The following is a 25,633-nucleotide window of genomic DNA, read 5'->3' as shown; positions in this document are numbered from 1 at the left end:
CCCAGGTCCATCTAGTCCAGTGCCCTGTCTCTGACAGAGGCCAGCACCAGATGCTTCAGAGAGAGGTGGAAGATAGGGATGTAAAATATTAAACAGTTAAATGGTTAACCGGTAAGCATGAGTCTTACTGGTTAACCCACCCTAACCGTTAACCCCAGCCCTGGGCCGACCCACCAGCCGGAGCTCTGGGCCAGGCAGCCGGCGCAACCCCAGCCCCAGGCCGGCCGGCGCAACCCCAGCCCCTCGCCCTTTAATCAGTTAACCAATTAAACAATATAATTTTAATGGTTTAAACAGTTAACTTTTTAAACGATATTTACATCCCTAGTGGAAGACTCCCACAATAATAGATGTAGGATAATCTACCCCCTCACCATTAGGTCTCTTCCTGGTCTCTGATAGTTCTAGATTGGCTTAAGCCCCTGAAGCATGAGGTTTAATATCCCTTCCAGAATTGTTACCACCACTAATCATGACAACTCTGGACCTCCTCCTCCTGGGATCTTTGAGTGACTTGCCCAAGGTCACACAGCGAGTCAGTATCTGAGCTGAGCTGGGATGATCTCTTTGCGTGTGTTCATACAGTGCCTAGTTCAACAGGGCCCCAGGCCAGGATGGGGGCCCTGAGTGTGACCACAATGCAAACACTAAATAATAAAAGAATCTAGAAACCATCCTTCCCAGTCTCCACTTCTACCCACAGGATGCTTCTCCACTACCCCAACATCTTCTACAAGGTAACCCTAAAAAAACCACAACTTGGGAGCCCCGAGTGCCTGCAAGGTCTTTCTTTCCCAGCTATTACCAGGTGACACCAAACACTAGTACCTAGCTGGTTAGAGGTTTAAGCTGCTCCTGACACTAGAATCCTCAGCTGTGGAGAGAGATTTCTCAGACAACAGTGCAGTTTACTGAGTAGCAACAATACCTTTGCAGAAGCGGCTTCATTAAAAGAGCTCTAATTAAGAAAAACGGACAAGGCAGCAGGAAAGCACTAAAATGCACTTGGCAATGGACACCTACCAGGGTGGTCAGTGGGACAAATCACCTGACACACACAGCGCACTTGATAAGACTCACTATGAGCTGAGGCAGCCCCCCCAAGATATCTTAAGAGCAAACTGACTCCAGCAGCCTGCAGCCTGGCACAGCGAGCAGCAGTCATGCAACTCCGGGCTGGTCGCCTTGTTACCTTTCCTCTATTGGAATACCCAAGTCATTTGTGACTAAAATAAAATTATTCTGAGCCAAGAGCCAGGCTGGCTGCTTCCTCTCCTGCCTGATCATGCTGCCAGAGAGGGCTCTTATTAAATTGCCTTCAAACGCCAGGGGCAGGAGAACCATGATTTCATTCAGCAATAGATCGAATTTTATTAAACTTTAATGAAGTCTGCACAAGTGCAGCTCCTAATGCCTTGCTTTGGAGAGACCCTCACCACCCAGGCTACCTCGCTTATACCAGTGTGAATCCAGAGTAAACCCACTGCCGTTAATGAAGTTACCCCGGCTGAACAGAGACTGCAGACTGCCTTAAATTAATTCCTTTTCATCCAGCTAATACAAGGAGTCTGCAGACTGCACGTCTTTCCAGCTATAAACTCCTAAGAGGGCTCCAGCCAGTTAACTAACAAATGGCTCATTTCAAACTGCAGGCGCTGAAGCAACAGGCCTCCCTGCTTAACACCCAGTGATCAGTGCTTTCCAAACCTGGGGCAGGGGGACAGGATTTGCCCCCAATATTATCACAGTGCAGTTAAACTGCTTTGCAAGTGGGAGTTGTAACAAGTCACGAAACAGAGGTAAAGCAGGCGGAGAGGTGCCAAGGGTGCTGTCCAGGAGGACACCGGGACAGGAGCAATGATACACACTGCCTCAGGCTCTCACACCTTAGGGGGCATGGGCTGCCCGAGAAACAAGGTAGGGGGAATGTCTTTGGGACACCAGGCTTTCACAGCCAGGCCCATAGGACCAGCTTACACACAAGCTGAGGAGTCTATCAGTTTTCTTTCTGCTTATGGTTTTGCTCTTTTGTACCAGACCTTCAGGAAAAGCCCTTACTGACCGTGATTAAGTTTTTCCTTCTGCTGAGCCATGAATCCACCTTCTTGTATTCCAAGAATTCTGTGGGGAGCAAGCTGAGGGTTTCCTCTCGGGGTCTGGAGTTCAGAGTGAGTTTAATGTTGGACATGGCCAACCACATCCCAAATATGTTCCAACCCTGCTGATGATCCTCCACCAATTAGGTATCTCCAGCTACACAGCTCTCTTAACAGCAAACAAACAGAGGTGCTGGCTGATTGCACATAATGGCAATAATTTGCTTACAGAGTTTCAGTGGTGCTCAGAGAATTTTCATCTCCATGCTAAATCTATAAATGCCTTTTCCGCACGGGCAGTTAATGAGTCATGTCTTCATTACTTTGCAGAGACCACTCTGAGCTTCAGGAGAGAAACCAGTGGAACGATAAATGCTCACTGCATGTGGAGCATCATGTTCCCTTGCTGCATCTTAAACTGTGATGCTTTCAAAACTGATGGATGTTTACTTGAATCAACTTAAGGCCAAGGGTCCATGCTTCACGCTGTGAGGGCTGAATGCTCCCAACAAAGGCTGTGCATGCTTGCTTATATCAGGATGTCTTGGGCTGATGGCACGTGGTCTGAAGTAGGCTTTACAATGGTCTTAGCCCCCTGTTGAGCCCGCAGCCTGCAGAAGTGCATGACAGAGGCAGCCTTGCAAGAGAGCGAGTGCAGAGATAAAATGGCAAGGAGCGGGGAGAGGGCAAAGCACACATAAGAAGGAACATGGGTAGGAAAGAAACAGCTCAAGGCTGTGCGCTCTCAGCAAAAGCGGCTTTGAACAAAGGGTTTCGGATCCATTGGAGGGAAGGAAGGGTCTCAGGCTGAACACGGGATGCTTCGTTCTGTTATTGTGTGTCCACAGACACTGGGCAAGAGGATGGGAGCAAGGGCTACTGGCAGGGTGCCACAACTGGTCCTAGGTTGTATACAATTGTGTCCCCTATACAGCATCAGGGCCTGCCAACGCTGTGAAAGGATGCTGTGTTGGAACACCTTTTAAGCTGCACAATGTTAACACACACCAATTTTGGGCTCTGCCAGACTCCCTGCATGACTGCAGTTGAGTTACTTTACCTCTCTGTGCCTTAGTATAACAGGCATAATGACACCTCCTTTGTCCTGTCTACTTAGCAAGCACAGGCCAGGGCAGAGACTGTCCCTTACTATGTGTATGACAGGATGGGAAAGGGAACTAGAAGTGCAGGGAAGGAAGCATTTAACAGATGAGAGTGCTTTCAGCTTTCTTAGTACAAGTATATGTTAGATAATAGAAGCTACCATTGTGACAGAGGCAGGAGGCTCCCAACACTAAGCACAGTGCAAGCATATAACAAATCATAATCCTGTTTAAATTCACTGCCCATCCAGCCATCACGTTCAGTGCCAAAACCCAATTATCCCTGACCAATCAAGAACCCCATCCAGTCCTCAGCCTGTCCCTTTCTCAAATGCCCAAGGACAGTTAACACCTTATCCACCAGTAAAATGCAGCCAACTCTTTACTTTGAGGAAGGTTGGCAAATCCAGGCTCTGACAGTCACAGTGTGAGGCAAAAAACCCTTTAGAAAACAGAAATTCTGTGTGTTAAGTTTTTGAGTTTAGGAACCTTCAACCAATCCCCAAGAGGCTGAAAATACGTAACCTATTTATTTAAATTAAGAGGACAGTGTCTTAAGAGATTTACCATTAACCAAGTCAAAACCAGTCGCTCCATTAACCAGTAAAGGGGAAAAGTTGGACCAACCACCTGTTCATTAGTTACTCCATTATCGGAGCACTGGACATGAGTTAGCATCGAGCACCAGGGGGCAGCACTTGAATCTGCATTGGACAGACAGAAAGCCCTCTTTCCTTGTATTGCGAATGTTGAATGATGCCAAACCATTAAAACTATTCAAACTCAAGTCCCACTAAAGCTGAATTCTCACTCTGAGCAACTCATCAGGATGGACAAAGACAGCAAACAGGGGTGGAGAGAGTCAACCCGCCCACAAGCAAGCCATATCACATTGCTACCGACCAGGTACGCTCTTCACCCACGCAGAAGGGATCCTGTTGGCTGACAGCTAGAAAAACCTACGCTTTTGTAAAAAAACAGCGGCAGGGTGGGGAATTCCCTCTGGGTTCCAAGAGAATTAAAGCTATTCATCGTAAGTGCTGCAAAGTCAATTCCCTCCAAGGATGCAGTTATTAGCCCATCAGTAAGAACTGGGTTAATAAGATAGCAGAGGCTGCAATGGAAATGGACACAGATGTAACAGGATGAGGTCCCGTTGACATTCTCGTTTGGATACAGCCATCTATCAAGGAGTATCAGGAGTGTTTGTGCCTTTGAACAGAGGCTAACGGTTTCACAGGAGACATGTTAACGTTTACAAGAAAGCTCCAATGCCAGTAGAAACAGGATCTTTCTTTAATTCACATCAGCAACCACAATCCCTTTGACCTGCTCGGTGCACCCGAGTTATTTGCAGGTTGGGATGTGGATGTTAAGTGTGCTGTCATCTTCTCTGCCTATCAGGGCTTTTTAAACATGCTATGCTAGAAGTGTATGAGTCTTGTATTTCATTGCAGCGGGAGTGTCACATCTGTTTGCAGCTCCCCACCTAGCCCTTCCCTTTGGTAACAGATGTAATTCAATTACACTTGTCTGAATTTTATTACAAGAAATCAATGCAATGGATTTTTGTATACTGTGGGTTATAAAATCTGATCCATGACAAACCGCAGTAGCAGAGCATCTGTCAGAAAGTTTGACTTGGCCATTATGAGTCCTTTAAAAAAAATTCCAGCCCCCTAACCCTAATCATATTCCATCGAGTCTCCCGTTTGGTTTGATGGCTTTTAATAGGGACTTGTTCCTGTCTTTGGCTCCTCGGTTTAGTAACGGTAAGAAGTATCTCCGGAGAAAACGAAGAAGCAAGTGAACAATCATTGCTCATTAAACTTTATTCTCCCTCCCACTGAATCAGGACTTTTGGGTTCTATTTCTGACTACCGCTGACTTACTATGTGATCCCGGGCTCATCACCACCTCTAAATCAGAACGCACAACTGTATAATAGATGTAACAACCTACGTAAGCTTGGGAAGGAGGGGAGAGGCTTGGGCACTTAGTGCGTTCCCATGGGGGTTCTCAAACTTATTCATAGTGTGATGCACATCTTATAGATAGTGCCTCTCATGGACACATCCCTTCCTAGCTGCAGTCCCTCTGTGTGTCTGTGGCAATTTCAGCAGGTGCTTAAATGGAGAAGTAGGTGTTCAGGTTATGCCTAGCTGTCCTTTAAGGACATCTGCCAGCCAGAAACAAGGAGGAGGAGCCAGTGTCAGGTGACCAGCCAGTACACTGGGGACAATGATATGGACTTGCCTTGTGAAGCACTTTGGGATCTGTTGTGATATAACAGCAAGGTGTTGTTGTGACTCCATGGGCCACTACCAAGAGCTCCACTAACCAAGGCTTAGGGATATCCTCATTAAAGTCAGTAAAGTATTTTGGGAACCTCAAGTGAAAGATACTCCAGAAACATACCCTCTTTCTCCCCCCCTCTCCATCTGTATCTGTTGTTTCTCGTCTTATATTTAGATTGTAAGTTCTTTGGGCCAGGGTCTGATTTTTGTCTGATATTTGTACAGCACCTGGCACAGTGGAGTCCTGGACCATGACTGGGGCTCCTGGGCACTACTGTAATACTCCTAATAAATACCAATTGTAATGTACAGCACCTAACAATAGCAGTGGGGTCAGGGGCCATAGCAAAGGTTCCTGGGTGCTCCAGTAACAAATAAAACATTAAAAATGTATGTTATTTATTAGATGTACTCAAGATAGTTAAGTGACTGTAAGCAGACTACGCAGAGTTACAAAAGGATGTCACGAAACTGGGCGACTGGCCAATAAAATGGCAGGTGAAATTCATTGTTGATAAATGCAAAGTAATGCATTTTGGAAAACATAATCCCATCTATACATATAAAATGATGGGGTCCAAATTAGCTGTTACCACTCAAGAAAGAGATCTTGGAGTCATTGTGGATAGTGCTCTGAAAACAGTCACTCAACGTGAAGCAGCAGTCAAAAAAGCTAACAGAATGTTGGGAATCATTAGGAAAGGGATAGATAATACAACAGAAAATATTGCCTCTACATAAATCCACATCTCGAATACTGCCTGCAGATCTGGTCGCCCTATCTCAAAAAAGATATATTGGAATTGGAAAAGGTTCAGAAAGGGGCAACAAAAATGATTAGGGGGTATGGAACAGCTTCCATATGAGGCGAGATTAATAGAACTGGAACTTTTCAGCTTGGAAAAGAGATGACTAAGGTGGGATATGATAGAGGTCTATAAAATCATGACTGGTGTGGAGAAAGTAAATACGGAAGTGTTATTTACTCCTTCTCATAATATAAGAACTGGGGCGGGGGGGTCACCAAATGAAATGAATAGGCAGCAGGTTTAAAACAAACAAAAGGAAGTATTTCTTCACACAACACACAGTCAACCTGTGGAACTCTTTGCCAGAGGATGTTGTGAAGGCCAAAACTATAAAAAGATTAAAAAAAAATTAGATAAGTTCATCGAGGATAGGTCCATCAATGGCTATTAGCCAGGATGGGCAGGGATGGTGCCACTAGCCTCTGTTTGCCAGAATCTGGGACTGGGTGACGGGATGGATCACTTGATGGTTACCTGTTCTGTTCATTACCTCTGGGGCACCTGGCATTGTCCACTGTCAGAGGACAGAATATTGGGCTAGATAGGCCTTTGGTCTGACCCAGTATAACCGTTCTTATGTATGTTCTTATGAACTGCTCCCATTTGTAAAATTATGCTTTTGATGAGTAATGCTGCTTGTCAAATTTATTATTAAACAAAGATTATAGGCATAGTAGACCAGCACTATAGGTGGCTGAATATTACATTCAATTAATAATGAATTATTTCTTCAATATATTTTTAGAAGATTAATTTTACTACCCAATATCTGACCAGTTCTAATATGTATTGGGTATAGGATTTATTTTATTGCATATCAGATTTAATTTAGGCAATTTGGTCTGCCTATCTACATTTATGCTGTTGCTTCAACAGAGTATAGTATTCTTCACTGGTAGTCCTTCCTGACATGTAGTGTTGCTTTACTCTGTTCAAAACAGTAAAAAGCTGCTGCATTACACCCCAGAGGGGGCTGACTTTTAATGGTGGGTAAGGGCAAGGGATAATTGTGCCTGTTGAAGTGAGTACCTCTGAAGCCTCAGGTAATACGCATATAATTAAAAAAAAATTAGAAATAATAGTTTGGGGCTTGACCCTGACCCTATTCAAGGGGAGGGGAAACCTTCCACTACTGCGAATGGTACAGGAACCAGTGTCCACGCCTTCAATGAAGGGGCTTTGAATCGGGCCTTTCAAAAGCCACAGCCTCAGGTGTTAGGAGAAGTCTGAAGTGGCTGTCTTATTTTGGAGGGTTGATTCATTAATACTAGTGTCTGCGTCCTTATCTCTAGGAGAGTAAGTACACACTCCATGCACCACTGGGCTGCCGAAGAACATCCCTGTCCTACTATACTTGCGATGGGTCTGTCAGCTGGACTGGACCCATCTGCAAGTGGTGAGTTTCTCCTGTTAGCCCCATGCGTTGTTCTTTAAAAAGAGTTATAATCCCGCCTGGTGCTTACACCCCCCTCCAAGTCTGACCCCCCTCCCTTGGACCATGGGAAGTGATCAGACTGACGAGCAAGCGACGAGAGTTTGCTCATTACGGGATTATCCCCCTGTGAGTGAGACACTCTCATTCCTCACTCTCCAATGTCACTGTCCTTTGGGAAGAGACAGAAGGAGAGAGGGAGGACAGGGCTGATTAAGGAAGGTTTCTCTGCAGTGACATCGCTACAGATGCAGCAATTCCATTTAGTGCCAGGTTCTCAGGAGCAAGGCCCCGGCCCGAACACACTATTCAAAAGCACTTTAAAAACAGCAAGCAGCCAGCCAGCCCAGAGCGGCCATCAACCCAAGGCATCACCAGGACAGCGGGGGTGGTCACCTGGTTTACAAGAGTCATGCAAGTCATGAAACAACCCACTGTCTTGCAAAAAGCTGCCCGGGCTGGATACTGCATGACTGGTAGCTTTCAGCACACTGTCTGCACCAGTCTGTGGCACTGTCCAAATGGTTAGAGCACATAACTGGACTCCTTAGGTTCTATTCTTGCTCTGCAACTGACTTTCTGCATAGCCTTGAAAGTGTCACCTAATCTCTCCGTGCCTTTGGTTACAGGCCTGAATTTTACTTCCCTATCATCCCAGGCTGGTGGATGGGTTAACCGTTAGCAAAGCACTTTGGCCTTGATCCAAAGCCCACTGAATTCAATGAACAGGCTTTGGATCAGGCCCTTCAAAATCCTGAGTGCTAAGGCAGTCCATGAAGTAGAAGTGTTATTTTAGGGGGTTGATTCATTAATAAAACCTTCCCTCCCAAGGGAATTTTCTAGGCTGTTTCCTCATTTTATTTCTCTTGTGAAGGCTTGCACTGGCCTGTGGAGCTGGATGAAGCCAAAGCACATCCTCAAAGCGTTGCTGTTCTCTTTTAATGTTGCCTCTTCCCGTGACTCAGTTCGTTAGAGCAGAGCCACCCCTGAAGCGCTGCTGAATTTTGACCCACTGAACTGACAATGACCTGTACTTTCCTGGTGCCCAGCTTCAGCAAGCGGCAATGTTCCTCTGCCACCCTGGAGACACAATGTCTCTGCTGCATTGGGGGCGAAGTGGGGGGGAGAGTAATCTGGTACAGCCCTTTGCAGAGGTGCCCCTACTCTGATCACTCATGAGGTGGGAGCATGTGGGAAGGAAAGCATGAGGCAAACAGCCCCTGCTCTCCCCCTGAGGGGCTGGAGCGACAATCCAGGCAGCATTAATGCCTCCATGAAGGAAGCATGTTCACCCCCTGCACTGATGCATTAGACCAAGGCATGATCCAGTCCATCAACCTTTAAAGCCAAGTGTGGAGTCCGCTAGCCCCTGGAGGACTTGGCTTGGGAGGGGAGGAAGATTTTTGGCTTCTGTTCCATTCCTGCTCTGCTGAGTCACCCAGCTTCCCAAATGGCAGGGAGGCGGGGACTGGCGGCAGCTTTGATTGGGTCCATTCTTTTTACATTAAAGAGACTCCAACATCGATTTCCCTGCCAGGCGGTGAATTTCAGCTCCAAAGAGGCATCTGGCAAGCGATCCCCTCTCAAACCAAGGGGGCGTCGCCCAGGTGTTTTCAACTTGTTACAGCTGCCTTTCAACGAAGCTGGGCTGATTAGCATGAGCACATCCGCCGTCCCTGCTGCTTTGAAGCGCACGGTTACCCACAGCACGCCAGGCATTTTTCATTAGATTATGGTCATACAAAGAACAGGAGAGAGGCAATATTCAGCAAGTGCTACTTTCACATTAGATTTGCACACACATGCACACCCTGTATGTGGTGTGGTTGTGTGTAAGCTGCAGCATCTTATTTTGCATGCTGAGTTGCTGTTATTTATTTGTATGATAGCAGTGCCTAGAGGCCCTATTGGGATCCCATTGCACTAGGTGCTGTACGAACACATAGTAAGAGGCAGTCTCTGGCCTGTGCTTTCTAAGTAGACGTGACAAAGGAGGTGTCTTTATGTCTGTTATACTGAGGCACAGAGAGGTAAAAGTAACAACTAAAGTCATGCAGGGAGTCTATGGCAAGGCCCGAAATTGAATCCCGCTCTCCTGAGGCCCCATCCAGCGCCTTAACCACACGGCTGTCCTTCCTCTTCAAGGAAAAGGCAAATGATCTTTCAAGCATATGGCCTGAGGATGCAGTTTACACCTTTGCTGCATGCAGAGGTGCAATATTTCACAACCTTATACCCACTCACCTTATTTTACATCCTCCATGGAAACTCAAGCTGTGAAGGGGAAAAAGGAAAATTTCCATGTTGTAGCAAATCTGTGAGAAGTCTGATCTCATCTGCAGGTTGACAATAAGATAATTCACTAAATAAAAACTGTATTGACTGAATTCCCCACTCACAAGGCAATAGGAAAGGAATGAGCAAGTTGGGAAATATTCTTAAGGAAAATGAGGGCTACTTGAATTTTTTTTTTTTTTTGGCTCCCCCATGGAAGTGATAAACAGGATCACTGTGATGGAAAACTTCACTCTGCCATGTTAATGTGTTGGCCACCAAAAACGGTGAACGTTTCCATGTGAAATTTTGCTAAATTAATTCAGCAAGGCATGTCAGCACATGCTTAACTTTAGGCAGGTACATAAATCCCATTGACTTCAATGGGATTTAAACCTACGCTTAAAGTTAAGCACGTGCTTGTCTTGAATGATGAGTGCTTTCGTGAACAGACCCTAGATGAATGAATAAATTAATGTTGGCACGACTTGTAGACTAGTGTCATGGTAGGAGGGATGGAAAGAGTGGGGCACCAGAACAAACCTCAGGCCAGACAAAAAGACTGCTCACTACAGGTGTGAAGAGCTGTGGCTGTACAGAGCAGTGCTGCCCTGCTGATTTCAGGGACTGCAATTCTTTAATTCCTTCCTTGAGCCTCTTCCGGAAAACAAACAAAGCGCCCCAAGTCAAACTTTCCCAGTTTTTGTTCACAAAATCTTCAGGCAGACACTGTGGAGAATCTAAGCCTGTTTAAACCATGGTACATTCATTCTGAGGTTTAGGTTATCTTTGTGGCTCCAGTCACCATAGTAACATATCAAGAATGCAATTCCCCCTTCCATCCCATGCAATAAAATGCTAATCCATCAGCCCAACTGCTGGTGCAGCAATGCAGAAAAGAGCTCTTAAAGTGCATGCAGGGGGGGAGGAAGGGGGATGCTGGCGAGGGTTCCTAAACTTTGAGCCTTGAATAATGATGGTAGGATGGGCACCTTAGTGACTCAGGGCGGGCAACATTTAGCCAGCTGCTCCTTTCCAAATGGCTGCTTGGCTGGGAGCATTTTCATGCCAGGCATGCAGGTGATGGCAAGTGGGCTTGTAGTCTCTCAACGCAGGCTGTCACATCAGCTTTGGGTGGGGATAGATTTGCACTGAATTCAGCTGTGTGGATTCACATACACACACACACGCTCCCAGCTGCAGGTATATAAGTCACCCTCTACACACGCTCCCAGCTGCAGGTATATAAGTCACCCTCTAACTAATGTGGAAGGGAAGGAACTTCCCGCGGGCCGTCTTATGTCTTCCCCTTGTGGCATATGGTGCTTGTCACTGAAGGTGATGGGACACTGGAAAGGACCCCTGGTAATTCCTATGCATACAACTCCACCCTCAGTAAATGGAGGTGGAAGGATAGACAATACCTCCAAAGGGGCAAAGGATGGGGGCGGGGTTACATAATAGATAACAGGCTGCTCTTCACTTGGAGCTGGGGGTGAAATTTCCAGCTTGCAGAGAGATGTACCTGCGCTTAGCTCTCATTGAGCTAGCATGCAGCCAGGGGAGGGACAGGCTGGCTGCCCCATGCACTTGCCTAGCATCTCCGACGGGTACGGACTTGGGGCAGCTAGCCAGGCCTGCGACTTGCGTCACCGCAGCTACGGTATTGTTAGCCTGCTAGCTGCATGGGACCTAGTGCAGCTACATCTACATCTACCCATGCTGGGAATTACACCCTCAAATCCAAGTGCAGATGTAACCACAGTTAAAATAAGCAGAACTGCTCCCTGGCGGAAGGGACTCAATACTCCCAATGCCAGCTGTAACCCAACGCCCGCCCGGCTTCCCCAATTGCTGTACTGTGGTGCTCCAGTATCAATGAGAATTACAGAATGGGGCTTGCTGCAGCTGGCAGCTGCTGTCCCCCAGCTGGAAGCTGCTGTCACTAGCTTCCCCTGCCAAGCTCTTTGGCTTGTATGGGTAACGTTTCCTCCTCTCCAGTCTGTCAGGATGCAACTCTGCTTCCTAGAAGATCTGAGGGCAAGAAGGGCAGTGGCATTAGACCTTCAGGAACACGGGGCATCGGTTTGCACAAGTCCACTAACACCCTTTGGAGAGTGGCTGTCCCTGCTCTCTGTGTCCACAAGCAGGCTAGGGTGCTAAGTGCAGGGGTAGCTGGGTGAAACCCTGTGTTATACGGAGAGGTCAGATGATCTAATGGTCCTGTCTGACCTTAAACTCTATTAATCGATTTGGACACACCCCACAGGCAGGCAGATTTTCTAACCTTTGGGTAGCTTTGGTTGGGCACCAATGCAATGGCCCCGTTTGCTGACAGCCTGGCTACGTGGAATAAAGGTCACTTGCTCTGGATTTTCCATCACCCTCTGGCAGGGAGCCAGGCTCTCCAGGACCAACGACATCCAAAGCCAAAATCTTTGTCACACTCTGTAGCACCAGAGAAGCAATTCAGCAGTGGGGCACTCTCCCTGCTGGCTCTGTGTTGAGCCAAACAGCCCAGCATGAGCTATGCTCCTGGGAGCAGTGCTGGGGACTCAGGAAGCCCTGCCCCGTATGTGGGGGTCTCTCCACTACCACTGCACTAGCATAGGGAAGTCCTACTCCCATTTTACAGATACAGAAGTGCAAGGAACTTGCCCAAGGTCTCACCATGTTGCACTAGTGGCAGAGCATCCGATGAAGTGAGCTGTAGCTCACGAAAGCTCATGCTCAAATAAATTGGTTAGTCTCTAAGGTGCCACAAGTCCTCCTTTTCTTTTTGCGAATACAGACTAACACGGCTGTTACTCTGAGAGCTGGGACTAGTATCCATGATTCCCAATTCCCATGCTCCAAGCACACTCCACTCCCTCCAAAACGAGAGGGATGGCATGCCATGCAGCTAATCTGAAAGTTGGGGGAAGTTTGGCCCCATTATGGTGTGCCCAGGTTACCATTCAATGCACACCCTTACAGTAGTGACGGTAGGCAATTCGTTACCCCGAGCGTATTGTATGGTTCCTCATGATGCAGGAGCCCAGAAAGGTTTTCAGTCAGTTATCTGCAAACACCAAGAAGTGAGAACTGTATTCCAGGTGCTCCTAGGAAGTGTGGAGCTAAGAAGAGACACAATTTCAATCCTTAATTATCACCTAATTAATTGAGAAAGTTGCAGCTGCAAAGATGTGATCTTAATACCTAACGGGGAAGAGAAGAACAAACTTTCAGAAGTTTGGCTGTTAACTTTTCCTAAAAGGAGGCGGCTCAGAATGTCACATAAGCAAGTGGCTTAAGATTCCGAATTGTATAGAGTGCTTTCAGCCAAGCAGATGTTATTCCTAGCTGAAGGGTTGCTTTTAACTAGAGGATCCACTGCAGCTTTTCAGAAAGCTTTACCATCATCTTAGCATAGTTAGCAACTATATCCATCTCTGGATATCTTATCAAGAGGCAGGGGCGCACGCACACACAGTTGAATTTCACACCCTGTCCAAAACTTGGGTCTTTTCTTTGACCCAGCAGCCTAGGTTATGGCTACATAGCCTCAATGTGAATGTACCCTGTGTAATTGCCCATTAATGGCACGCATGAGATTTCCATAATCGACTACCGGAATTCAAACTCACCACTCAAGCTCCCAGGGGAGTTGCCTCTCCCTGGTATAGGAAAGGGACCGCTCCCGTAGTGCAGCAAAGTGTGGGATGTGATATCTAATTAGGTCAGTTAAGTATCAGTAGTGGAGCAATCTTCTCCCACATCCTATGGAGTAGGAAAGGGGCCTGGCACAATGAGACAACACTCAAGCTACAAGAGATTCTCTGCCTGCAGCAGTGAGGGGGAAGGGAAACTTAATTAACACAAATGGAGAATAACTGTGTTTCACATTCAAATTCCATCTGCCTGAATTCTAGGGGGTCCCCATTTACCATAGTGACAAAAAGCCAGGATTAATCTGCTTTGCTTTCCTCCATCTGGGCATCCAAACTGTTCATGAGCTATCCCTAGAAAGCAAACTGATGCACAGATAAAGCCGTAACCTCGCCCTGGTGGAGGGCAATGCCATAAGTGCACCACAAAGCACCTAAAACCCTGAAAATTCACCTCTCCTGTAACACCTACAAAACACTCAGTGACAATGGCTAGGACGCGGATGTGCTTGCTGCCACTACTGTTCACAATCCTTCTCTGGCACATGCATGGACAAGACAACTGATTCTCCTCTCACTGACACCTGTGTCACTCCCTGACTTCTGCGGAGTTACTCCCAATTTGTACCAGTATACATGGATCAGAATCAGGCTCAGGAGGCTCAAATTTCTGTGGCCAAATCCTGAGCTATGTTGCATGGATGCGCTGGGGAACATGAGACTCCTCTTCTCCATATGCAACTGCAGGGTGTGATTCCTATCTAGGTTCCTAGCACAGATGGTACTCAGAGGGGTCTCAGCTGCTTGACCACATCCCCACAGGGTCTGGTTTGCTGTCTAAGAGGTGTTACTGGTCTCCCAGTCAGCTAGCAAAGACTGTAGTTGTTATTACATAACGTTAGCAGGGTGCAATCAAGCAGCATTAGAAGTTTTACGCCATAGGCTAGAGTCGGAGATGTTACGTAGAGGGAGTAATGTCAAACTTTGCCCAGGAAAAGAGAGGAAAAACAAAAAATCTTTCCGCTGCCTGTGTTGCCCAAGACTGATTCCTGTTAAACAGGCACCAAAGTGGTGGTAAAATAAACCAAAGATCGCCTTTGGAATCTCATCAGCCAGACACTGGGACTCCAACCCAGACGTGGTCCAGAATCTCCTAAGCAACGAGACGGTGACAGAACAAGACCCCAGCTCTGCTCCTCTCAGGCTGTTACATGGGGTCCAGATATCTCATCTCACCAGTCACTGACACTCCTCTGCTTCCTCATATCATTTCCTTTTGTCTCTCTCTGTCATTTCATTGGTGTGGTTATAAGTAAGGCTAAGATTTAGTCATGACTTTTACTAAAAATACCCATGGACAGGTCAGGGGCCATGAATTTTTATTTTTTGTCTGTGACCTGTCCATGACTTTTATTATAAACACCCATGATGACTAAATCTCTGACCCTGGGGCTCTGCTGCTCTGGGGACCCCTGCTCCAGTGGTGGGGGCTAACTACCCTCGGCAGCCTGTTGCTCCAAGGCCCCCAGGGACTGCTTTCCCGATGACCTCCAGGGCCAGCCGCAGCTCAGGCAGCTCTGGGGTCAGCTGCACCGGCCACTTCTGCAACCTCCGTGACAGAATTGCAGCCTTAGTTGTAAGTATCAAGATAGGCCTCATCAGCCCTTTACGCCAGTGCTACCCAAACTTTTCCTTGGATGCCCCCCCCTTACCAAGAATGCAATGTGTCTGCGCCCCCCTGGGCCGGGGGCTGGAGCTGCTGCCAGGGCCGGAGCAGAGCAGGGGGCAGAACAGGGCTGGCCAGGGTGCACCCTCCCCACCCCCCATGGGGGCTGACCCAGGCCCCACCGTGCCCCCCAGACATTCCTCCACACCCGCCGAGGCCCCACAGTTTGGAGACCATTGCTTAATGCATGCTCAGAAGCCTGTGGAATTCACTGCTGCTGGAAGATATAGTTAGATCCTATATCTGGACTCACCAACCCTGGATAATTTAATAACCAACAACATGTGAGGTTGCACCTGTTCAAGCAGGGCAACAGAGCCTCATGATTAAGGTTTTCAGCTAACCACCTTAGGGATTGGGAAGGAATTCACAGAGGGGTTTGCACACCCAGCTGTACTCTCCGGTGATTCTAACTGTGCTCCAAAGCATCAGAGGGCGGCTACTGCTGAATGCAGGATCTGGGGGTGATAGAGCATCTGGTATCACCTGGGGCAGCAAATTACGTGCTGAGATGTGATATAGGAAAATCGTCAACATATACACATAGCTCTTACACAGCACTTTGTAATCTACAGATCTCAAAAGTACTTTAGTAAATATCATTATCTTCATTACAGATGGGGGAACAGAGAGAGGGAAAGTGACTTGCCCAAGGTCCAACTGTGAGCCAGCGGCAGAACCCAGGTCTCCAGTGCTCCACTCCAATGCTCTAGCCACCGGGCCTGCCATCAGATCGAGACGGTGCCACTCCCCACGTTTTATTAACGTCTTCCCCCCTAAGCATCCCACCTCTGTGGTTCAAATTCTTTATAGCATCCCTGCTTCCAGACTCCTGGAACGGTGAACACAGCTTAAGGCAGCAGGAAGCTGTAACAAAGCCCGTTCTCACACGTGGAAGTTGGGGCTCTCGACCCCTGCTGAGGAAAGCCAGAGAGTGGAGGAAAGAGGAAGATAATCCTCTCTGCCAGTTATTATTACTAATAATTATTTGTGTTGCCATAGTGCGTAGGAACTCCTGTCACGGACCAGGACTCCCTTGTGCTAGAGGTTGTACGAACACATCACCAGCTGACGAGGAAGATGATAGCTGTGTCAGATCCCAAGATCAGGGATGTGCTAGGAATTGTAATTCCACCAGGAGGAGAACAAAGAGATTAAAAACTTTCAAATACGGAGGCTCCATTCCTACACTGCACTTGTCTGATCCCAAGAGATGATCACGCCACCCCAGTGGGGCTGGCCAGATGGCATTTCCTCAGCAAGAAACAATTAAGAGAGCTGATGGAAAGGTGAAGTCTGGATCCAAAACACTTTTTCTTCCCAGTGCATTTCAACAAACAACTCAGCCAGGCATCTTTCTATAAACCAATTTTCACACTTGAACTAGCTGAAAACTTCAAAGGCATGGAGGAAAAAGAATAACGAAACACAGGCTTTCCAGCCTGAGAAACCCACAGCACTTTCAGCATGACTAATATTTTCCATGTGAACTAATAATCTAGAGAGATAAATTTCTCATCAGTAAGTGAGTTATGGATGACAGGCAAGCTCAGAATCCAAATTCACCTACTAGTAAATAACTTTGTTACAGTGATATGTTTTCATTGCTTCCACGCAAAAATAAATTTACAGCATATACTTTAAGTAAAGATGTTCAGAATTCAGCCACGGAGCTAGAAAGCTGTCAATCCTAGATGCGATATGCAAAATCCTTCTTTAATTTTAATATATCTTACATTGATTTCCTTCTACATGGAGGAGCTTGCTAGAACGAAGAGATTTACAGATCACATACATAAGGAGTCAATACACCCACCACTGGGATTGAGCACGGCAATAGTTTAAAAGGCCAGAGCTAAAGGTTAATAGAAGTCTCTCCATTAACTTCAACTGCCTTTGGATCAGGCCCTAATAACAAGAGCAAGGGTTAAATGAGTGGGGCCCAGTTAAGCAGAGCCAGTTGAAGTGAGGGGATGTAGTTAGGTAGCAGGGAGTTATCCCAAACTGGAAGTTAGCCAAGACTTTACGGCAAACATCTCTGAGTGGCTAAAGGAACTTCAGTGTTGCATCCCATCGCAAAGGCAGCATTTCCTCGCTGCCAGTGCCATGCCAGGTTCAGAAAAAGGAATACCACCTACTGAACACACTGCCACCACTCCCTGCGCTCCTTGACCAGTCAGGACGCTGCTTTGCTCGCAAGGTATCAGATTCCTCATTTTTGCCAAGTTAAACCAAGTTCCATTTAGTTTTACAGCAATTTACAAATGCATTTCTGCCCTCCTCCTCCAAAACTCATCTTCAAATAGAGATCAGCAACTCAGCAAGAAGCAATAAATAAATAAGGTATGTTTAGCAACTTTGGGAATTATAAGGTTAAAAAAATTGCAGCTCAGACCCCAAGTTGATCAATTACGAAGCTTATAATGATGAAATGCTACAGGGCTCTTCACCAGCTATTCAAATCCAGGCAGTTTATAAATCAAATGTCTGTCACCAAAGGGCTGCAATTGATCCCTGCAGGAGGAGTGTGCAAATGAGGGGCCTTGGGAAATAATAATTATCTCTCGATCCGCTGGAGAGAAGGAGCTATAAATGTCCGATCAGGATTTCGTCTGAACAGCACGTGCACAGGTGACTGCTTGACACAGGCCAAAGGGAGAGTTCTGTGTTGTACCCTAATTATTGATATTCCATTATAAACACATCCCAGGCCTGGCATAGCCTAAAAGAACTGCTAGCTACATGGGCTGGCATTTTCAAAGAGGTCTGAAGAAGATAAGATGTCTAGCTTCCAATTATTTTCAGTGAGAACTGGGAACTTACCTCCCTTCAGCTCCTTTGAGCATCCCAGCCACGGCTGCTAGCAGTGAAAGTTTTAGACCTCTGAAGCTGGACGCCCGGTAATCTCAAAGAATGTCACATCTATTCTCAGTTGGTGGGCACCTGGGTGCAATGCGCTGTGTGGCTGACTGAAGGTGCTCAGATTTAGCTGAAATACAATGGGCCTGATTTTCTGGTGCTCTGCACCTTGGCTGGCCATTCACACCAGTGCAGATTGGTGACAGCAGGAGTATGGAGTGGAGTGGGGATTTTACTGGCTTCCCCTCTCAACGCATCACTGCAATATGCATTCTTTCCCTTCCCACACATAGCTCAAGTGAATACAAAGAAAGCTTTCTTTCCAAATAATGAGACATACGACCCACTCCGCCTGCATCTCCACGAGATGTCCCCAGGGGTACGCCTACCTTAGCGTCTTGCGAACCATATCCTCGTCTGTGATGCCATAGTAAGTGAGGGTCTCATTCCAGGTGGGATTCAGAGTGTTCCGCAAAGTTTTTGTTCTTAGCTTATTTGCCTGGAAAAAGCAAATAATACACCTGGTTAGTTAGCCTGCCCCAGGTAACTGCTTTGGTTTCAGGATGCAGGCAATGAATAAACCCTTGGGAAACGAAACAGTCCATGAAATGACGACACAGCATACCCAAGCAGCTCTCCTTTGGCCCACAGTTCTAATACATATCTAGCCACTTTGCACCATCCTGCTGATCCCCCCTGCACAGGATGGCAAAAATCCCCCTCAACCAGGCTGGTGCAGCAGGTATCTGGAGGTGCATAAAGGCAGTGGCCTTGTGGGTCATTTATAGAGCAATCCAATTATCCATCCAACACCCTGTACAATAAGCAGCAAGATCACGGGCAGCCTGGAAGAGAGCAGTAAGGGACCAGGGACTTCATTTTTGGGGGGGTGACGGGGGAAGAATTAACTCAGGCTTATTTAAAAAAAACCAACAGTTTGCTAGTCTGGATGTTTATGTGCATCCCTGTGTTTAGTGCAGCTACAGTTCCTGTCAGACCCAGAACCGTCTCCTGGATGCACATTTTATTAGATGTGGTAGCTTGTTTTAACTCCAAATTGCAAGGTGGCCTGTTAATACAGTGCTAGGTTGTACTGGAGGGACATGACACAGCGCCATAGCAGAGGGCAATTACCTTCCTAACAAGGCAAGAGGAAACTAGAGAGACATGTCAAGGCTTGGTGTTGGAGCTTGTGAGGGACAGTGATGGTGTTCTACCAAGTTCCACACTCAGTTCCAGGGTCCCCAAGTGTAACACAGCCCCTTTGGGACCAGCTGGCAAAGGGTTCACAGCAACTCCTCACAGGCCTGACCGACTCACTACACTTAGCACACTGCTTTCAAGAAACTGCGCTGGAAAGCACAGCCTAGGGACCCAAGGGACATTGTGACAGCTAAAATGTCACACAGAACTAACATGGGCATGGGGAAAAACACAATGGACCCAAAGCAGCACGACTATGCAGACAGGGATGCTAACCCACCAGTTTCAATGCTGGTGGTCCAATTTTCTAGCACAGAGAAGGCCATAACAGCTAGAAACCCTCAGTCCAGCTCCTGCAGAACAGTGTCAAACCAGGGACAACACCTTGTGCAGCAGGATACTAGAATGTAATTCTAAAACAGCACAGGGCCTTTTCCGTAAAGCATTGGCACCATAATTGAGTGTCACTAAAAAGCAAAATGCTGTACCAGTACATCAGATCCATTTCTGAAAATAAGTAACCATCCCAATGAGTATATTTTATTAATGCATTATTGAGATGCTTCCAAGAGCCATTGTCTGGATGGATTTATTTTCCTTTTTTTGTTCTTCTCTCAGTGCACATTATTAAATCATTGCTCATTCCTTGTAAGGCCTTGTGGGAAGTCTGCTCCACCTTGTTACGTGCACTGGCCACATCCTAGGGCACAGAGTTACCCAATACCTAAATATTAGCCTGGAACAGGCACTAGGAAGCTTACTGGGAATGTGTTCCACTCCCAGTGGAGATCACCAGAGCATCCCAGCTGCTTTCTGCCTATGAAATGAGTCAAGGCCCTGGCTTGTTTAAGGGTCTCTCATCAGCATATAAGTCCTATGGAGCCTTGCCAGAATACAGGCTTGTGAGGATCTCATTTTCGTACCCCTTGGCTGAACCACTTGATGAAAAGGCTGCCAGATCATTCAATTTGCTCCAGAGTTTGAATAAACCCAGTGGTTGCCAATGTAGAGGCCAAAATTAAGTGTCCGAGTCCAAATCCAGATGGTGGAAAATCTGTACTTAGTAGCCCCACACCACTACACTGAAACAACCAGAGTCTGTCTCTTTCCCTCCACTGGCTTCTGGCCAATCCTGCTGAGCAGCAGGACGTTTACAGGTAATAAGTTGCAGAACAGAAAAAAGCCACATCATGAACCACTTCCCCAGCTGGCTTGAATACCAGCACTTTCCGTAGTGGTGCCCAGGACAGAAAGGCAATGGAGACGACACCAATCTCCTAACTACGGGTCTGATCCAAAGCCCATTGCAGTGGGTGGACGGGAGAGTAAAAAGGGCTTCTCCCCAGCTTGCAAAGGATCCACTACCACACCCACAGGCTCTCTTAGGCAGTTTTACTGTCCCCACTTAAACAAAACAAAGCCATATCCTCAGTTTCCTGTGGGCTACAAACCCAAGGATGGTTCCCTTAAGCTTTACCTTTCAGGCTCCCACCGCCTCCCCTCCCAGGACTCTCACTGTCCTGCTGCTCCTGTGCCTATAGCTTCCTAACTCTGACTCACTGGATCTCTCTCATTAATAGGTCTCCCCCCACACACCCCAGGCGCCCCCTTTTAAAGCCTAATTTGGGTCAGCTGATGCGGCACAGGTACACTGGCCCTGCTCCCTCTTAAAGGGCCAGCATCATCCTGGATAGGGACTCTTTCCATTGGCTTTGCTAAGTTATGGCAGTCCTTTACAGAACGAGCCAGGGGCAACTGAAGGGCAGTCTGGCCTGCCACTGCCCATGCTGTACCTGCTCTGTGGAGAAAAGGAGAATGCTGTATCAGGGCTTAAGTCCATACCTAACTGCAAGCAAATGATTGACCCCCAATGGCTTCAGTGGGATTTGTGCATATGCTGTAACAGGATGAACCTCAGCATTTTTTAAAAGCAAACACACTTGCTTAGGATCACAACCAGAGAGGGGACTTCACACTCTAGGACGGTCAACCCTGCATCTTTCCCCAGGTCTGAAGTCCTTTTAAATCATCTTAAAGTGAGACTTGTCAATTCTCTCTTATAATTGCTCTTTCAGGGCACTATTGTAAACTCAGATAATTGTTTCACAACTCTTGCGATAGTTGGTGCTTTTCTCAAAGTCCCAGCTCCTGGAGTCAGGTGATCATGTTAGAACCTCAGATTTTTTTTTTCCATGCAACTTTCTAGCCCTTCTGGTTGCATAGAAAAGCTTGAAAATGTAGGAGGGAAAATCCCACCCAAAACCCAACATTTTTTAAAAAAATATCATGATATTGGGGGGAAAGGAGGAGCTGACTTGTCATTTTTGAGCACTTGGAATTGATAATACCAGGGTAACCAAAAGAAAATACATATGCTGCCATTGTATAACCACTGGGAACAGTAGATGGAATGGTTAGGAAGAATATCCAGCGGAATAAAACAAAAATGCGATGAAGATGGGCAATAAAACTATAAAGCATTAAGGGAATGGATACATAATCCATGTCACTTAAAACAATTTCTAGCTACGGTAGGAAAATACAGAGCAGGAATAAATTGGGTGGAGGCCCTCAGCTGCCCAGAATATGCAGCAATGGCAGCACAGGCCAAACAAAGCCTGATTTAAACAATGCCATCTAGACGAATGGACTAGTTACTTCCATTGTTCTTTATTTTGGATATCCTATCACACTCCTGGCAAGGCTGCACATGGCCAAAGCAAAGGCTGATGTGAACTGCTGATGCAGCAAATAAAAGCAGATGACAGGAAAAGTAGAGGCATTATCAAGCTGTAGGATGGCATAAATTAAGCCTTGCTTTTTATTTCTATTTTTCAATTTACAAAGTAACAGGAACAAATAATGAAAGACGCAACACCAGAGAAAACATGTTCAGAGCTGGGTGAAACCTTGTTATGGGCTGAGGTAAAACCTTCTTCAAACTGATGTGTGAACTCACCCTTCGCTTAAGATAGTTTGTAAGAAACACTTAGGGTGCAACACCTAAAACAAGGCCTAATAGATTCTGCCCAGAAACCAGCACTGCATGGGAACGGTGACCAAGCGGGTGTGAAGAAAGGCAGAACACACAGAAACTGAGAACAGACAAACCCCGAGAGAGAGGCAAAAGCAAGAAAGACAAGCCTGTGAGTACAGTGAGACCCTAGAAAAAGCTAGAAATAGCTTTTGGGTCTGTCGGCTAAAGAGGCTTTTTTGGGGGAGGTACAGGGGAAGAGGGATGTCAGCGAACGAACAGAATGTAAATTCAAACAAATACAAGGCAATACTTCCTTGCCCAGCGTGTAGTCAGCCAGCGGGGATCACAGACACAAATACTGCTGCTGGGTGTAAGATGGACTAACCAAACCTCATGAATTGGGGCATAAACTCATGACCTCCCAAGGGTTAGGAAGAAAGCCACACACCTCATCACCCACATCTCCTGCACAGAACAGCCTGCTTGACTGGGCATCAGATGTACCCCTCTGCTGGCAGCACAAAGTGAGGTGTCGCAGCCCCGCAATTCCAGCTGGCAGGGGGATCCAGAGGGATGATGTTTAATACATTCCCAGGCCGGGCTCATGCAACCACAGCAGCAGAGAACTGGTGTGACAATTGTGCCCCATTGTCTCCACAAATGAAAGAAACACCAGCGCTTTCCAAGTGAGGAAGGAAGACTGCTTCATCCCTTATTCTAGGGGAAATTTATTACCTCTGCGCACAGCCCATTTAGGAGCAAAAGAGGCTCTTTCAGAGGAATACTGGATGGCAAATGTCCCACCTATCCCCACCCTTCATGGTCCTTTCTACAGCCTGCTTTAAACTTGAGCTGAAAGATGTTCCCGCCAGGGGCCTGCATGAAACGAGTCTGTTGGGTCTCAGGCTATGTCCATGGGGATAGGTGGCCACGTCATAGATGCTGCACATCCCAAACTGCACAAGCTGACAGTCTCCTTGGAGAGGGGCTAAGTACTCAATGAAGGCCTGAGACAGAACTTGCTGAGGTCAATGGAAAGATTCCCTTTGATTTAACTGGCCATTGGATCAGGCCCTGGAGAACAAGCCACCTTCCTCCCTACTGGTGGGGCAGCAAGTGTGGGGCACCTTGCAGCACCACTCCCTACCATTTTAATCATCTTCAGGAGCTAGAGAGAAGGGGCCTCATCTCCAGGCTGCCGATCCAACATCTCTCTGCAGTGCTGAGTTCACGTAGCCCAAATGAGTGCTCCCTGAACAGTTTCATTCCATCACCAGCTTTCATCTTGGAGCCCAGAATGCCTTCTGGGTGAAAGAAGAAAGCAGAATCCCCGTGCTGAAAGTACGATCGATTTTAAGACAGGCTCTGTTCCCTCTCTCCGTCTGCCTCCTCCTCCTCCCCCACAGTGATAATGATGGATTGAGCTTAATACAACTTAGACCATTTTTTCCTCCTCCTGTTGGGGAGGAGAATGACACATCACTCTGTAGAAGAGGCCTGCTGATTTCAGGTAGGGCTTTTCCATTAATTCCCTGGCAGAGGGACAGGCTGAGCAAGCAACAATTTCCACTGTAATTGGGTGTAAAGTGGGAGAGTTCAATCCTCACTCTGGCCATTTCTCAGCGTAATCAGCTCTGATTAAATCAATACGTAAAAGTTGTCTGCAGAGTATTTTGGATGCATTGTTACATTCATCATCTTTGTTTTGCAAGCTCCACACTAGAGGTAAGCAGGGCACTTAGCACACAAGGAAGTAAAGGGTCTCTCTCATGCTTTAAGAACCAGTCTTGCTACTCAGATGGACTTGCTCCTTTACAAAAGGCATTCCAGATTCCGGAGCAGTTTTTCATTCCCGTCAAAGAAACTATAGAAAAAAATCACCCTTCAATTATCTTATCCAAGGGTTAAAAGAAGGCCTCCTGACCAGAAACACCCAACATTCATCAAGTAATCTGGCTTTAAGCTTGGCATAGATGAATAGGTTAAAAACAACCAAAATTCTTTCTTTATCGTCTCCTAACCAAACTGGAATGTCCCTCCCAGCAGAGAATAGACAGGACTCTACTGTAATTAATATACAAAGGGACATTTTATCAAGACCTCTGAACAGACAGACAGACCGACCCTGTGGTTCCCTCCGGTTCCTAGCAACCTGACAAACCAAATACAATCTTTTGTTGTCTGGTGTCACTAAGAAGGTGTCCCTAAATCTCAGCACACCCTAACGGCTTGTCTACACTTGAAACACTCCAGGGGCACGGCTGCAGCTGCGCCGCTGTAGGGCTGCAGTGTAAACACTACCTATACTGACAGGAGGGGTTCTCTCCCGGCACAGATAACCCACCTCCCCGAGAGATGGTAGCTAGGTCACTGGAAGACTTCTTCCTTCACCTAGCGCTGTCTATGCTGGGGGTTAGGAGGACTTAAATATCTCACTTGTTAAGATGACCTAATTTTCTACGTAGACCAGGCCTAAGCAATCGTGGGATGAGATTGCTGACTATACTGCACAGAACCTCACCCATGATTCAGACAGAACCCAGAGGCAGCAAAATCCAACAGGCAGGGGGCTGGGAGAGGAGTCCAGAGACCTGGGCTCTGGTTCTTGCCTTTTCCATGGACTTGCTGTGTGACTTTGGTTAAGTCACTTCCAATCCCCTCCCACCTGTCTGTCTTGTCTATCTAGAATGTAAGCCCTTTGGGGTTGTAACAGTCTCTTAGGGCTTGTCTACACAGGGAAGCTATATGGGGGTAAAGCAGGGTGTGAATGTAAACCTTTCTAGTTGTGCCAGTGCAGCTCCTCCATGTGGACACTCTTATTGCAGCATAGGAGAATCTTCTTCCAGTTTACCTTGTGTCTCTTTGGAAGCAGTTTAAGCTAAAATGAAAAAAGGCACTCTTATTCCAGAATTGGAGTGTCCACTCAAGGAGCTAGAGTGATATAAATACAGTGGTTATGGAGTTGAGGTTAACTGGTATAACTGGGAAAAGCTCCCATGTACAGAAGCCCTTCCTACATATTTGTACACCTCCCAGCACAACAGGGCTCTAATCTTGTGTGCATTATAGTAGTGCCTACAGGCCCCAACCAACACCACATACCAATCTTTGGCTGGGATCTGTGCAAAACATACCCATGTCTCTCCCCAGAGCTTTGTGCAGACCTGATTCATTTGGATTCATGTGGATTTAGGCCCTCTAGGATGGGAA

General features: G+C 46.8%; 1 protein-coding gene across 2 annotated transcripts in view; it reads right to left on the bottom strand.

Annotated features, from left to right (window-relative positions):
* The window catches only part of DOC2B (double C2 domain beta), a 132,150-nt gene that overhangs the window by 39,036 nt on the left and 67,481 nt on the right, over nt 1–25,633 (bottom strand). For both annotated transcript variants that reach the window (XM_084651067.1, XM_084651068.1), the window contains one exon: nt 18,633–18,742. In XM_084651067.1, the coding sequence (XP_084507193.1) occupies nt 18,633–18,742 (110 nt within the window). The remainder of the gene's footprint in view (nt 1–18,632; nt 18,743–25,633) is intronic.

Source organism: Lepidochelys olivacea (assembly GCF_965140295.1).
Source record: "Lepidochelys olivacea isolate rLepOli2 genome assembly, chromosome: 17".
NCBI lineage: Eukaryota > Metazoa > Chordata > Testudines > Cheloniidae > Lepidochelys > Lepidochelys olivacea.
This window is presented reverse-complemented; position numbering and strand designations above follow the sequence as displayed.